Here is a 15,913-nt window from a genome sequence, read left to right on the forward strand (position 1 = left end):
GAGCAGTGCTGAGAGAATGGGGAAACCTTGAGCATTTTCATAAGCCAGCTACATTTTGACTCTAAAGGGAGGTTAAAGAGGTGTGGAGGTGGAGGAGCCATTGCCCACTGAGCAGCTGGGCCAGTCTCTAAGATGGGTGTTTCTCACAGGTACCCAAGTCTGACCTACCCAGTTGCTTACCCTGGTGCAATCTCAGGCTGGTCGTGTAGCTCTTCCTGTATAAAAGAGCTAATCATTGTCCATCTATCATAGAGTTACTATGCTGCCTAAGTCCCCATGTGTGTCCCGAGTGTGTCCCCTGCTGCAGCACCCTCTATGTCTTTTCCTAATGTGTAGCCCTAACCCGGGAACTTTGGGCTGTGCTCCTTTCTCTAGGCAGGACAACACTCAAGGTTCATTTGCAACGGGTCATTAGCAGGTCCCTGGGCACATAGACTCACCTGCTCCTGCACACTCTCCTGTCTTCCAGAGCACTGCCTAGCAGCACTTGTATGTGTCTGGAGCCTCTTCTGCTCCCATGGCTTCTGCAGAGCTAGCTCTCTGGAGGGTTCTGTGGAGATAGCTAGCGATAAGCCACCTGCCTGCAGAAGCCTACTCGGAGATTAGCATCACAGCAAGAAATGATGAGTTCCTAAAGAAATGGTTGAGTTGGAATTAAAAAATGGTCCTATAGGCTGGGATTATAGCCCAGTCAGTAAAGTGCTTACAAAGAGGACCTGACTTTCATCCCCAGAATTCATGTTACTTATTTATTTATTTTTAAAACTGGTATGATGACATGCTTATAATACCAGCACTGGAGGGGTAGAGACAGGCAGATGCCTGAGGTTCAGGGGACAGCCAGCCTAGCCTGCTTAGTGTGGGAGAGAGAGAGAGACCCTGTCTCAAAACACAAGGGGGGATGATTGTAGTGATAGTTTGTTTGTGTTTTAACAAATAAAACTTGTCTGAAGATCAGAGTGCAGAGCTAAGCCACTAGAAGCCAGGCGGTGGTGGCTCACACCTTCAATCCCAGTACTTGGGAGTCCCACGCCTTTAATCCCAGCACTAGAAGACAGGAAGGGATATGGCTGGGTGGAGAGAGGAGACAGGAGCTCAGATGCAGTCTGGAGATACAGACTGAGGGTGCAGTCTGAAGAGGCAGTCTGAGGACAGGATCACCCTTTGGGTCTGAGCATCGGTGGAGGAGAAAAGTCTTTTTAGTGGCTGGCCGTTCTGCTTCTCTGATCTCTCAACTTTCACTCCCTAATATCTGACTCTGGGTTTTTATTAAGGCCAATTAGAATTTGTGCTACAGATGCACAATACACAGTTTTGTCCTCTTTCTTATGCACACAAGTACATACATGCAGCTGCATACATACACGTGTGCACATTTACAGAGGGAAAAAAGGGCCTTGGACATGCGTTTTGTAAGTGCCAGGAGGCCTCACCTGTCTGTGCCCACAGTATACCTGGAACACCATGCTGCGAGCAGTGCACTGATGCCCTGTGACAGGCAGGTGCTCATGTCGCATCCACAGTGTGACATCTTAAGGGGACCTTCCTTTTGCCTTGGCCTTGGTCGGCAAAGGCACAGCGCATGTGGGTCCTCCCGGGGAGGGTGATTGCAACCTCATTCTCCTGGCCTCCACAGGAGCTGCGCCAGTATCTGTCCCACCTGGCCGACCAGTGTAACAGCGAGAACAACGCCGTGGAGATGCCACTGGTCATCATCCTGGACAACCTGCACCACGTGAGCTCTCTGGGAGAGATCTTCAACGGACTGCTTAACTGCAAATACCATAAATGGTAAGGATGGGTCCTAGACCTCGGGGGCGGGGGCATGCAGGTGAGCCAGGCCAGCGTGACGGTGAAGTGGTACACACACAGCCAGAGCAGGGGAGGTAGCCAGCTGTCCTCGGGTCTGTAAGCCCCTGCTCTCCATCTTACTCCTAATTCAGCTTCTCTCATTGTGCTCCCTGCAGCCCTTATATCATCGGCACGATGAACCAGGCTACCTCTTCCACTCCTAACCTGCAGCTTCATCATAACTTCAGGTAAGGTCTCTTGGCCCTCCCCAATCCAGGCAGATGGAGAGGGGAGGGAAGGAGAGGGGGGATGCTTGCCCTCTCAGAGTACCTGGTGTATGCTGGACTTCATGTTGCCCTCCCCCTCTCTCTCTCTCTTTCTTGAGATAGGGTTTCTCTGTGTAGCTCTGGAGCCTGTCCTGGAATTCACTTTGTACACCAGGCTGGCCTCAAACTCACAGAGATCCACCTGCCTCTGCCTCCTGAGTGCTGGGATTAAAGACATGCGCCACCACCGCTCAGCAGGCTTTTTCTCTTAGCTCATTCACTTCCCACAGCAGCTTCATGTAATCCCATTTACCTCTGTGTTTCCAATAAAGAACAGAGGCTTGAGGAACTTGGTGACTTATGAGCCATGCACAGTTAGAACCGACCCCTGACCCCTGATCGCTGTGACTCTCATCACTGGGCCAGTATCAGGGAGGCAGCTATGGCCATACATGTCTGTCTCTGTTGAGCATGAGCAATGACAGCCCTCCCCATGTAGCAGGGTCTATAGACTCGACAGTTCTAACTGCTGTGAATCCCTAGTGTCTGCTCCCCCCCCCCCCGCCCCCAGGAGAGTCCGGCTCCATGCGAGAAGGTGGTCCCACTTGCCCTGGCATTCCTCAGCACCCCAGCCCCTGCCCTCGACTCTGCCTGTGCCTCTAGGTCAGGGGTAGACTTCATAACCTTAGCCTGGACCTTGAACACATTTTCACTGGCCGCCATGCAAGCCTCCCTGTGAGACGCCTTAAATGCGGCTGCCACCTCGATGAGTGTGCTCGCCTTCCATTCCCACACACTTCGGTTTCTGAGGCTCGCCATGCCTTGTGGGTGTCCTTGTGGTTCAAAGGAATTTCTTGACTCCACCAGGTGGGTGCTTTGTGCCAACCACACGGAGCCCGTGAAGGGTTTCCTCGGCCGCTTCCTGAGGAGGAAGCTCATGGAGACAGAGATCAGTGGGCGGGCGCGCAACACGGAGCTGGTGAAAATCATCAACTGGATCCCCAAGGTCTGGCATCACCTCAACCGCTTCCTGGAGGCCCACAGCTCCTCGGATGTCACCATTGGTAGGTGGGAGGAAAGGCAGGCCGGGGCAGGCTGCTGGGCGGATGGAGTAGGCAGTGGTCTCCCAAGAACCTTGGTTCCTTCATGTACTATCCTCTGGGTCCTGGCCAGAACAGCATTGAGACAGTATGTCATGTTATCCCCAGAGATGATAATAATAATAATAATAATAATAATAATAATAATAACAATAATAATCATAATCATAATAAAAAAGTGGGTAGAGTAACTCCTGGAGACAAAGATGAACCCAGTCCACAACATCTATGGAGATATGTCCTAGTCAGGCTGGGGCAGAAACAGCCAGCATAGGAAAGAGTCTCTTCCCGGGAGCTACAGGCTGAACTGGGATGGCTTTGTTTTTAAATGTAAATTGTTCCCAGCTTTGGAGAAGGTTGGAGATTAAAGTACAGCAAACGACCAGAACTTCCTGGTCATGACATCCTTTCATTATGAGTTTATTTTTCCCAGCCGTGCCTGCACATCCATGTCTTCTGAGACTGTAGTCACGGTGCACACATGTATATATGCAGTGCCTGCGGCGCACACATGTATATATGCAATGACTGCGGTGCACGCATGTATATATGCAATGACTGTGGTGTACGCATGTATGTATGCAGTGCCTGTGGTGCACACATGTATATATGCAATGCCTGCAGTGTACGCATGTATATATGCAATGCCTGTGGTGCACACATGTATATATGCAATGCCTGTTTTCCATCTCATGATGTCTCCGGAAAAGCCTATGTCAGTACTCAGTTTAAAAGTTACTTTAAAAAAAAAAAGACTTTTTTTTAAGATTTATTATTTATTATGTATGCAGTGATCTGTCTATATTCTGCCTGCAGGCCAGAAGAAGGCACCAGGTCTCATTACAGATGGTTATGAGCCACCATGTGGTTGCTGGGAATTGAACTCAGAACCTCTGGAAGAGCAGTCAATGCTCTTAACCACTGAGCCATCTCTCCAGCCCTAAAGGTTACTTTTTAAACCTGCAAAATAATCAAATAATCAAAATAATTTGCTTAATCATGTCTTCTCTTATACATTTAATGGGTCTACCTTTAACGACCAAGATCAGTACCCCTACTAAGACCACCTTCTCTGCAAGCCTGTTCCTCTCTTTCACTGAGGGTTGGGGTGAAGGGTTGGAGTATCTGCTGTGGAGCCCACCGTCCAGCTGTTAGGAGGCTACTACCACCAGCCCCTCAAGCCATCAGCCCCTCCAATGAGAAGGCTGAAGCCAAGAGTCTCCTGACACCACCCTACCCCCGTTTTGGTTGTGATGTGTTTCACTGTGTCCCTAGGTCCCCGGCTCTTCCTGTCATGTCCCATCGACGTGGATGGTTCCAGAGTGTGGTTCACTGACCTGTGGAACTACTCCATCATTCCCTACCTCCTGGAAGCTGTCAGAGAAGGCCTCCAGGTGAGAAGCACACTCCTTTTGACTTCCTCAGACCTGCATGCCCTGTGTTAGTGGCCCCGTGTGGTCTTTAGTGTGGCCCATGGTGGAAACAGCTGTATTGAGTCTTCCTCTGTCTCACCAGCCCCCAAAAAGACAGGGAGACTTTTTATTAATTATGAACGCTTAGCCTTTAGCTAGCTCTTATATAACCCACTTATATTAATCTCCATTCTGTCATGAGTGTTAATTCTCTTTTGCACCTCTTGTTTCTTCTCTGGCTGGCTCTCAACCCCCCCCCCCCTTCCTCTTTCCAGAGTCCTCTCTGTCCCCTGAAGTCCTGCCTCACCTGTTTCCAGCTATTGGCCATCAATAATAATAACTTTGTTACACCAGTCACAGCAACACGTATCCCACAACAAACAGCCGTTGGCCGCAAGTCTTGGCTGGGCTGCTTATTTGTGGTGTGACCCCTGGGTAGTGTTTTACCTGTCTCTGCCTCATTGAGTGAGGAGATAACAGCATTGCTCTGCCACAAAGGCTTGGATGGATTAAATAAAACCGTGACCATCAAGCCTCCAGCACAGGAATGTAAGAGACAGGAAACCAGATATCTGGGTGGTACCCCCACAATTTGCTCTTTTCTCTTTTGTGGTTCAAGCCCTGAGTCGAACCGAAGACCGAGGCAGAGTTTTGTTGTTATCATTTTTCAGATGGGGAAATCTGAGGCCCAAAGACAGTGAGTTACTTAAGATCATAGAAACAAAGCTTCAGCTGGGTGTAGTCGTGCACTCCTAAAATCCTACACTTGGGAGGGAAGAGAGGCAGGTTGTGAGTTCGAGGGACCTGTTCAGCTTGAGCATCACCTCTCTTTCCCATCAAGGGTGAGGCCATGGGGGGGGGGGCTTCTGAGCAGCTGCTGAGCAGCCTGTCTGTGCCATTGTGGCTTCTTAGAGGTCACTGAAGGACACATCTTCAGTGTGGAATCAATGAAGGGAGCTGAGTTAGGTACCTGTTGCCACCCTGTCTTGAGTCTCCAAGCCCTGCCGTGTGGATACGCACAGGAGGCGGCTCTGAAGTCTGCTGATTCATGAGGGATTTGCTGTGCTCTTCCTGGCAGGGTTTAGATGGAAGTTTGAGGATATGGAGGGCTTGCCACCTGCCAGGGGTCACCCCAGAAACCTGACAGTCCTGCAGCCCTGTGAATACAGGGAGGCAGAGGCTGGAGGGTCTCTGTGAATTTGTAGAGCAGCCTGGTCTATAGAGCGAGTTCTAGGATAGCTAGAGCTACAAAGAGAAACCCTATCTTGAAACAACCAAAACCAAACAAAGAAACAAAAAACTCATTTCAATTCCCCTCTCTCCTTGGGCTTTCTCTAAAGACAAGCTCAGTGTGTGCCAGGTACTGTCTGGGTCTCTCGCTCCTCACTTCACCCTGCACAGTGGACAGTTTAGAGCATGGCCAAAGCATGGCCTTTCTTTGGCCTTCCTTGGAGGAGAAGAGGTGCAGAACCAGGAAGAGGACTGCCCATAGGAATTCTTGCTGGTGCCAGGCTTACTATCAGACTCAGGCGATCCATGCCTGGGGGAAGCATGGCATCGCCCCCTAGTGGATACCATGCAGTTTTGCATGTTCAGGCTATAGTGTCTTTTCCGAGAGCATGTGCGTGCATGCATGCCTGTGTGTGTGTGTGTGTGTGTGTGTGTGTGTGTGTGTGTGTGTGTAACTGCCTAGAAATATTTTGTAAACGTGAATGTTGGTGCTGCCATACACACCCAGGAGCCCTGGGTAGGATTAGAAATCTCACAGCAGCCCAAATCTTAGCTTCCTATGTCTTGGCGTCTTTTTTCCCGTCACCTAGAATTCTTACTGATCCAGTAGGACAGCATCTTCCTCCCCTGTCCTGGGGAAAGTGAATGTCTGCCTGCCCGCCCAGCAGTCCCTGCGCTGCCCTTCCGAGTCTGCAGTAGCTATACAACACTTCCTTTGCGTGTGTGGGACTGACTCCTGGCCACCTGGCTTTGACCGTGTCCTGTAGAATGTAGGAAGACTTGTAGAATGTTTTCTGTTCTTTTAACTAGTGTTTGCTGTGCCTACACACACTTAGCTTCTGACTTGGTCTGCAGCCGTTCCCCTCTGCCATCAGAAACACTTGCCAGAGTGTCTGGGGTCTGCAGAGTGGAATGATTTGGAAGACCTGGCGCTGGGGTGGACTGGTGCTAGGAGGGACAGGAGCAGTGGAAGGACCCTCGGGGACCTTTATCAAGGTCCTATGACACTCTGGACAGTCTCCCATGCCCTCTGTGGCAAATGGAAAGTTCTAACCTATGAGACCCTTTTACTGGTCCAGTTTCTGGAAGCCCAGATGCTCTCTGAACCTGTTCGTCCTGTTGGGACTAAGGGAAGAGCAAGTGGGGACAAACCCCTGTGAGTGAGTGCTAAGCACTTGCTAAGCTGCAGCCTCTGTGTTTCCTGGAGGGTCTCCTCAGAGAGGCAGTCATGCTCCTTCAGAGGGAGAGGCTTCCGATCTGAGTTACCTTCTTCAGCTGTAACGGCCCAGCTGTTTCTGTGTCCTCTTCAATCCTGACCCGTAAATGAGTTTACACCTGCCTCTTTGATTCCTTCCTGCTCTGTCTGAATTGCTTTAATCTGCTGGACTGAATAAGACTCACATTGCCCCGGAGGAAGGGAGCTGTAGCCACAAGCTAGGCTAGAGGCCAGACTGGGGTGCGGGAAGACAGGGAGCTGGCATCTGACAAGATGATGTCATAGGAAGTGCTGGGGTCCAGTGAAGAAGGAAGCCACTGATACAGAGAGATGGGCCTAGCTGAGGTGTTGGGGGTGGGGGTGTGGCATCCTGGATAGAATTCCGATGCTCAGACCTGGAGTGATACAGAGAGATGGGCCTAGCTGAGGTGTTGGGGGTGTGTGGGGGGGTGTGGCATCCTGGATAGAATTCCGATGCTCAGACCTGGAGTGATACAGAGAGATGGGCCTAGCTGAAGTGTTGGGGGTGTGTGTATGGGGGGGTGTGGCATCCTGGATAGAATTCCGATGCTCAGACCTGGAGTAACTCAGGTGACACGGGGAGAGGGCACCTGCCAGGAAGAATGGTGAACCTTGGTCAGGCTGACCTGCCGAGGTCTGGTGAACAATCTGTTCTCAGGCTCCAGGGCTAAGTCACATGGTTTCGGCTGCTTCAAAGGGGTCCCAGGGGGTGAGCTGAGAGGGATAGTCCCAGAGAAGGAAGCATGAGTCTCAGGTTTGGATCCAGCTCTGCCCTTCTGACCTTTCATATCGACACAGCCGTCAGGTTCTGGTTTCCTATCTGGTAAGAAGGGGGCACCACTTAAGCGGTCTGGCTCCTTCCAGAATTTAAAAGGTGTGATTGTATTGGGCCGGCGCTGGGCCCAGTTGTGTTCTGGGCTCAGTACCTTTTTGCCTCTCCCTTTCTAGATGGAGCACACACCCAGGTGGGTGGGGTCTGGAATTTTCCACCTGTGTACCCCGAAGTCATTGTAGAAATACCTTTTCACAGCCTAGACAGCCCTGCCCTGTCCTGTCTATGAGCATGCCCCATCATGTCTGCTTTGATGCCCCTGGCCAGTGAGTGGCAGACTTGCTTTGCAATGCCCCTTCTCCTTCCCGGGGCTGCCCCGTCTGTAACCCATGGGAGGAGTGCTTCTGTGAGAGACATCACACTGCTCACTCCTTGGCACTCGGCACCCAAGATGCTAAGGCATGGCATGAAAAGGAGACAGCCATACTGGACCTAGCAGCATAGTGGTCATAGCCTCACTGTGCGTGAGAAGTGACTCAGCCTGGGTTTCTGTTCTTAAAGAACATGTGTCTTTCACAGTGCCCTCAGTAACGGTCATTAAAATTGTTGCAGGATCGGGGCCTCAAGGCTTGAGAAAAGAAACTCCTAAGCAGGACATGTTGGCCTTATGATGCCTCCGACTTTTGATCACTTATGACTGAGTCACGATACAGTTTGCTCCTGGGAGAATACATAGGTTACTGTTGTCTACAGGTCTGAGAACTCCTGAGCGCGCAAAGGCCTCATCACTGTGGCCCACACATGGTGTTATGCTGAAAAGGACCTGCCAGCGTGTCTGCAGAAGCACTCTGAGAGTCAGACACACTTGAAAAGATGGGGGTTCAGGAGCTGGGGAGATGGAACAGCTGTTACACAGAAGCAAGGAAGGGGACCACAGTGCAGATCCCCAGAGTCTGTGTAAATTCCCAATGCGGTGTCCCATTTGTAATTCCATGTGAGAATACGCACATGGAATCCTCGGAGCATGCTGGCTGCTAGGCTAGCTGAACTAGACAGCTCTGGGCTTGGCTGAGCAACTGCCTCTGACCGGTGTATGAAAAGTAGAGTAAGACTCCTGACATGGACTTCGGGCCTCCGCAAACACAGTCGTGCACATGTGGGCATGCATACATACACACACACACACACACACACACCATACACGTGTATACATATGCATTAAAAAATGAAAAGTTAAGGTTCGTCTCATCAGGCCCAGTAGTGACTCCTGCCTTGCCATGTTGCTGCCCAGGACCCGATCTGGGCAGAATGTCCTCTCCGAGTGGACTTACCCACTGGGATCCCAGAGGTAGCTTGCAAGGTTGGTAGTGACTGGCTCTTCCCAACACTCAGCAGCAGCCTCATGGAGGGAATATTTACACCATGGAAATGGGCCAAGTTGTCTATCAGGCTGTTTCCCTTGCTGGAGATGGTTGATCAAGTTGAAAAAGCAAGGCCGAGAGGCATAGGCTGTGCCCATTGACTGACAGCAGAGCTGAGAGGGAGCCCAGGTTAGACTGCAGAGCCTAGTACCACAGGCTGTCTTTATCTTGGATGACTTCCATAGTTCCAAACGCTGCATGAGGCATACATGGTTTGGGAGGGTTTCCATCAAGCGGCAGAACTGGAACAGCGAGGTCATCTCAGCCTGTACCCTCTGCCTGTTTACAGCTCTATGGCAGGCGTGCCCCCTGGGAAGACCCTGCCAAGTGGGTAATGGACACCTACCCATGGGCTGCCAGCCCACAGCAGCATGAATGGCCTCCGCTCCTGCAGCTCCGGCCTGAGGATGTGGGCTTCGATGGCTACTCCCTGCCTCGGGAGGGGTCAACAAGCAAGCAGGTGCCCCCCAGCGATGCTGAAGGAGACCCGCTGGTGAGTTGGCAGCACTCCATGAGTGAAAGCCATGGCTGGGTGTGAGGCAAAGCTCTCTGGATAGAGGGAATCGACAAGACCTCGCCATGAAAAGGCTAACCTAATATGGATGGTTTCCCCTAGTATTTTCTTCCACGGTCTTAGTTTTCCACTAAAGCCTTTAACCTCCCTTAAGGTTTTTCTTGTATAAGGTTAAAGTTAGGTGATTTCTTTTCTCCCCCTCTGAATGTCCTTACACATGTTCTCTGCCGTCTGTTCACCCTCTGACTGAGATGCCACCGTTACTATAGAACACTGGGAAGAGGCAGGTGTGCTAAGGACAAGGACCTGTCACCAAAGCCAGAGAACGGGATGTTTGAGAGCGGGAGACATGGGCAGAGAACATGAGGGTCCAAACCCAGGTCCCCTGACTAGAGAGCTAAGACTGAGCCAAGTTTTGCTAAGAAACAGGAGAACTTACAATAAATGAATAAAGGAAGGGAAGTAGGGAGGGAGGGAGGGAGGAGAGAAATAAATGAGAGCAATGATAAAGCCCCAATCAGTGCTATAATTCTCTCCCAATACAAGAGCCATGCATTGTCATGCTGCCAACTTATACCTCATGCGTAAAAAATCAGAGAACAGGGGCTGGAGAGATGGCTCAGTGGTTAAGAGCACTGACTGCTCTTCCAGAGGACCTGGGTTCAATTCCCAGCACCCACATGGCAGCTCACAGCTGTCTGAAAATGCAGTTCCATGAGATCTGACACCTTCACACCAATGCACATAAAATAAAGTTAAATAAATCATTAAATCATTAAAAAAAATTTAAAAAAATCAGAGAACAAGGAAGCAAAAGTGCCCAAGTCTCCACAGGTACACGATCAACCTGCCGGAAACCCAGCCCCAGCTTCCACGGCAGCTATATCCAAAGTATGGCAGAGTATGCTTTCATTACCTAACGGAAGAGAACGCTCTCAAGAAGGGCGGCAGAAAGGCAGGAAGGGCTGGAGGGCAACCAGATCGCTTGGTTCTAGCTCCGGTGGTGAGCCGGTGTACTAAGTGCATGCCAGCAGGTGATCTGGCTTGACAAGAGTCCTGCCAGTAGGTGCCACGGCACGGCCTCATGGTTGAGGTTGTGAATAGGACCTAGTCCTATTCTGAAATGAAGGCTGTGGCAGCTGCTGATGTCAGATGTCAGAGCTGCCCGTGTCCCACAGGCGACAACTGGGGGTGGCCATCTGTAGGGCTTTCCATTGTGCTGGCAATGCAGCGCATGCATTAACTCAGTCTGCATGTCAGCACTGTGGGCCAGGAACTCTTCATCCTTACATTAGACCAGTAAGGAAATGACGTGGGAAATCGTACCAACACCTCTCGAGGTGTGCGACTAGAAATCAGGGAAGCTGGGATTCGAACCCTGGACTCTGCACTCTGGTCCTCAGCCTCTCTCATCCTCTCTGGCCCTGGGGCGAATCTGGAGCAGGTGTCGGGAGTCCTGGAGAGGCAGGGGTGGGCTTCCCCGCACACTGACAGACATTGCGCCTTCTGCTGTCTCCACAGATGAACATGCTGATGCGGCTGCAGGAGGCAGCCAACTACTCCAGCCCCCAGAGCTATGACAGCGACTCCAACAGCAACAGTCACCATGACGACATCCTGGACTCGTCCCTGGAGTCCACTCTGTGACCGAGGCCCCCTTTTCCCCTCACCCCATCCCGCCTGCATCCTCCACTTCATTCTGAAGATGACTTCCTGAGCCAACCCTGGCTGCCACAGCCTCGAAGCCAGAGCAGAGCGGCAGGAACAGGCGAGCCTCATCCCTTGCGCTCTGCCCTCGCACGCACGAGCAGCCCAGGACCTCCTTCTCCCGTGGTGACGACTGTAGGAGCCTCTGTTCTACTCTCCTTCTCGTTCTGCCTTGTTGACGTGACCTCCGTGAGACGCTGACGACACTTCACGGGAAAGGATCCTTACCGTCGAAATATAAAGAGATTCGATGAAAATTTTACACGTAAGATTCCACTTGGTGCCCTGAAACCCAGCAGCCTCCCCCTACAAGCACCCCCAGACAGAAAAGACTAAACCCGCCTTGGAAACACAGACAGCAGGGTTTCCCTCAGCACAGACCCAATGCTCGGGTCTGGCCACCAGCAGCCCAGAGCCATGCCACCCATCCCCCACAGAAGAACTGGTGCTAACGAGGGCGCTTGCTCGCAAGCGCCACCCAGGGACACCACTACATCCTAGTCTCTGTTTGCCACATGGTGCTCTCCTTCCCGAGAGGTATCTTGTCTGTTCCAATACACCCCTCTCCCCTTCTCAGCCCCCTCCTCCCCCCGGGGCCCCAGTTATCCGTGAGAGCAAGAGAAGAGGTGAGCATGCCAGTGAGAGCGGATGGGGCTAGCCACACAGAGGAGCGCGCCTGTTTCCTTGGTCTGTCTAAATGGTCAGGTTTCCGTCCGCAAACACTGTGTACTGTGAAAGTAGTTCTTTGGAGAACTCTCGACCCCTGCCTGTGTCTGCCTTTCTGCCTGGTTGATTGTGACGGTTCCCCACCCTCTCCCCTCCCCCACTAGAATCAGTCCTTTGGTGGAAGCAAGAGCTGAAAAGTAGTTGAGTTTAGCTCCTCCTCAGCTTGGGTTTTCAGTGTCCATCGTCACAGCTCTGTGCCCTCGCCGTCTCCCGTGGGGCTACGGGCATCTGCATCTCTGCAGATGGATGAGGGCCAGTTTTCCTCCTGTGGCTGAGCTACAGACCTTGCCTGTCCTTCTCATCTCTGAGAACTGAGAACCCCACCTCAGTCACCCCCAAACCCCAGCTGCAGGAGGAGTTGATAACGTATGTCCCCTCTTCAAACGCTGGCACTTTCCTCAGAACCAACGTGACACAGCTGAGCCAGGGAGGGGCAGTCACTCTTCCCAGAAGCCTGGCCCTGCCTCCGTCCTGATGAGCCTCGTCTGACCTCTTTGGTGCTGACCCCCCGCCCCATGCAATGCCTTACTGGTTTCGTACTGACCGTGTCTGTTCACGTGAGTGTTGTGCCTGCCTGGGGATGTGTGCGAGTGTGTTCCCCACCCAAGTAAACAGGGCTATAAGTCATCTGTTCATAAAGAGAACACGAGTTGCCGACTTCTCATCCAAAAGACTCATCTGTGTGGATGTATGGTTGTGGGAAAAAGAAAAAAAGAGAGAGAGGAGAGAGAGAGAGACCCATTTTCTTTTTAAGTTCCTGTCAGTCTCCAGCCGACAACCTCACTGGACAGTGACCCCCTCCACACACAAGTCCATGTGACATTGCAAATCCATTTCTGGGAGGCTTAAGCGTCCCCCTTTGTTTTAGAGTCTTTCCTGGCTCCAGTGAGGGGGTCTCTGTTAAAAATCAGGGTTTTAAATTCCATCTTTTCCTATTTTGTTCTTGAACATTTGTCTCTTGGGAATTTTTTTTTTTATTTTAATTTTCAGTTTCTTACCCTAAGAGCTTAACCCAAAACTTCTCCCTTTGCTTGGGATGGCACTGTTTTGCTTCCTCCTCCTCAAGAGGAAAATGAGTGTGTGCTATTAACTGGCAAACACAACCATTTCCCGCTCCCTGTTGTAATCCCAGCCTCAGCATCCACCACTCACATGGGTGTGAGTGTGTACCCTGTTGTTTTGTTTGTAATAAACCATTTAAAGCGTGCGTCTAGCCTGTGACCAGGGCCAAACCCTGAGCCTTCTTCCAGCGTCCCTGAAGGGTAGCCCTTCCCAGTCTATCTCCCAGCAACGACCGTACACTCTCATACTGTGAATTTGGGAGGTTGTAAAATCGAATCCCTCCTCCTACATAGTTTTCTCAGTCACCTTAGGAGTATACCCTGCCTGTGTTGTTTGGACCCGTTCTCCCCATCCCCAGTACCCAGCCTTTCCTGCCCCGACATCCAGGTTCACAACAGAAACCTGCGTACCTACTGCTGCCTGGCAGGCGAGCGGTGGCAGAGTTACACTTGAGTGCCTCCCAGCTCGGCCACCTTCCTGAAGCTCTGGGAAGCGGGGCTGTCGAAAGGCCCATTTCCTCCTGCATCGTGATTCTACCTTCCTGTCGCTCAACCCTGGACAAAGTGACTTTGTACTCATTTAGGGCTCTGTCTGAAATGCTTCCGTTTTGCCTTTTTATATAGATAGGCTAATTTTGAAACGTAAGAAATCCTATGCAACACTGGCGCTGAGGTCCCAGTGGGAGCCAAAAGTTTTCTTCCCAAGAGGCCAAGAATCCTGCGGAGGGCCGTCGGGGAGATGGGAAGTCCTTTTAATTTAAGGTTAGGGTGGGGTGGGAGTGTGACAAGGGCAAGGCTTGCCCAGATCTTCTTCTGACCTTGGGGACATTTTAAATTTTATTGTTTAATGCTCGACTTTAAAATTCCACGTGCCCAGATTTGACTGTGGCAAATCTACTTCAAAAGCAAAATGGTCCAGCCTTGCGGCTGTTGGACGGGAGGTTTGCTGTTTTGACCTGCTTGCTTCAGGCCTAGCAGTTTAGGAAACATGTTCTATAAGATGTACATTTTTTTTCATTGTAACATAGAAATTGTAAATAATCAAGGAAACTGCTGCATTTTGATGACTTTTTTCTAGCCATTTTTAAAGAGAAAACTAGGAACTGAGTATTTTGTGTACGGTATGTGTCCACCTCCATCCCCCTCCCACCCTCCCTATTTAATCTTCATTTGTCATGAGGTTTTTGGGTTTGAGAACAATCCGCTGGAGATCTGCCCCATGTCATAGAAAAATAAAGCTAATGATTGTACCACTCTTAAATTATTCATGATTCAATAAAGTTAATGCTTATTTATTCAGACCCGTGGTTTGGCTTCCGTGTGTTGATAAGAGATCTGTCTCATGTGGAATGCTTGCAAGGAGGTATGTCATTCTTCCCCCGAGGACATGAACCTGGGGAACCCCAAACCTGTGTCCTCTCCACCTTTGCTGGGAAGTCATCGGGAGCCACCTCTCCCTGTTCCTCATGGAAGTCACTGCTGCTCACTGGAGTTTGTTACAGACACAGCCCGCTCTGCCAACCTTTATGAGCCAGAGAACCTTCTGGAAATGCTGCTTTTGCAAGTTCTCTGTGACCCTCCAGACTCTTAATCTTTGTTGTTGTTCAAGATTATATGAGTTTTGTTTGGATTTTGCCTTTGGGTTTTTTTTTGTTTGTTTGTTTGTTTTTTTAGAGATAGGGTCTCATGCATCCCAGGCTAGTCTCAAATTCACTATTCAGCTAGGGACAACCTTGAACTTCTAACACCCATGCCTTCCTCCTCCCGAGTGCCACAGTTACATGTGCACGATCATGCCTGATCCTGGGTGCAACCCAGAGCTCCCTCCGTGCTCTGCAAATTCTCTTCTCTACGGAGCCTCAGCTGCATCTCTGTGGCGTCTATGGCTCATTCTTGACTGACGGGCATGGTGTGATTGTTGCCAGCATGGATGCAGAGATCAAGCCAGGGTCTCTCCGAGCCTCCCCTCAGGCCTTGCAGATCTGAGTTTGTTTATGGATCATTCCTCGGAAGCTGGTGCTTAGTAACTGTCATCCACCTGCTGTAGCTCCCTTCTCTAGCACCTCCTAGTCTCTGGTAGTCACCCCTCCCTTCCCTGTTAGAGACCAGCTTTTGGAGCTTTTGTATGTGAGATCATACATTATATACCCGAATCATCTCAGAAATCTTCCAGGTCCATCACTGTGGCCACTCTTCCGTTTGCTTTTGGCAGGGTCTCGCTGTCCACAGACTGGCCTGTAACCTACTATGTAGCCCAGGTGTCACTGAACTCACAGAGATCTGCCCACGCCTTGTGTTAAAAGTGTGTGTACCAACCCACCCAACCATTTTACTCTTTTTTTTTTTTTTTTTTTTTTTGTGGCTGAATAGCATCTGACTGTCCATACACAAATCTTCATAGCTTCGTTGTCAAGAATGTCAGGTGATGGGAACCGCACCTGTCTCTCAGAGATCAATCTCATTTCCTTTGGGCTTAAACCCAGGAGTGGGGTTGCTGGATCCTATAGTCAGAATGTTTTTCATAGGTTTTGTTTATTTTATATATGTGTGTGTTTGCCTGCCTGCGCACCATATGCATGCAGCATCTTCAGAGTCCAGAAGAGGGCGTCAGATCCCCTAGAATGACACCCAGGTCTTCTGCAAGAGCACCAAGTACTGACTGGGTATAGTGGTATG

General features: G+C 50.7%; 1 protein-coding gene across 14 annotated transcripts in view; it reads left to right on the forward strand.

The window, feature by feature from the left end:
- Nucleotides 1-14,524, forward strand: part of Nav2 (neuron navigator 2) — a 621,718-nt gene extending 607,194 nt beyond the window's left edge. For all 14 annotated transcript variants that reach the window (XM_041656370.1, XM_041656355.1, XM_041656326.1 and 11 more), the window contains 6 exons: nt 1,637-1,791; nt 1,968-2,039; nt 2,925-3,121; nt 4,433-4,551; nt 9,519-9,722; nt 11,265-14,524. In XM_041656370.1, coding sequence (XP_041512304.1) covers nt 1,637-1,791; nt 1,968-2,039; nt 2,925-3,121; nt 4,433-4,551; nt 9,519-9,722; nt 11,265-11,390 — 873 coding nt within the window. In that variant the 3' untranslated portion in view covers nt 11,391-14,524. The remainder of the gene's footprint in view (nt 1-1,636; nt 1,792-1,967; nt 2,040-2,924; nt 3,122-4,432; nt 4,552-9,518; nt 9,723-11,264) is intronic.
- Nucleotides 14,525-15,913: the final 1,389 nt, after the last annotated feature.

This window comes from Microtus oregoni, unplaced genomic scaffold (genome assembly GCF_018167655.1).
Source record: "Microtus oregoni isolate MIOR12 unplaced genomic scaffold, Mior012 000000F_ref0000247, whole genome shotgun sequence".
Classification (NCBI taxonomy): Eukaryota; Metazoa; Chordata; class Mammalia; order Rodentia; family Cricetidae; genus Microtus; species Microtus oregoni.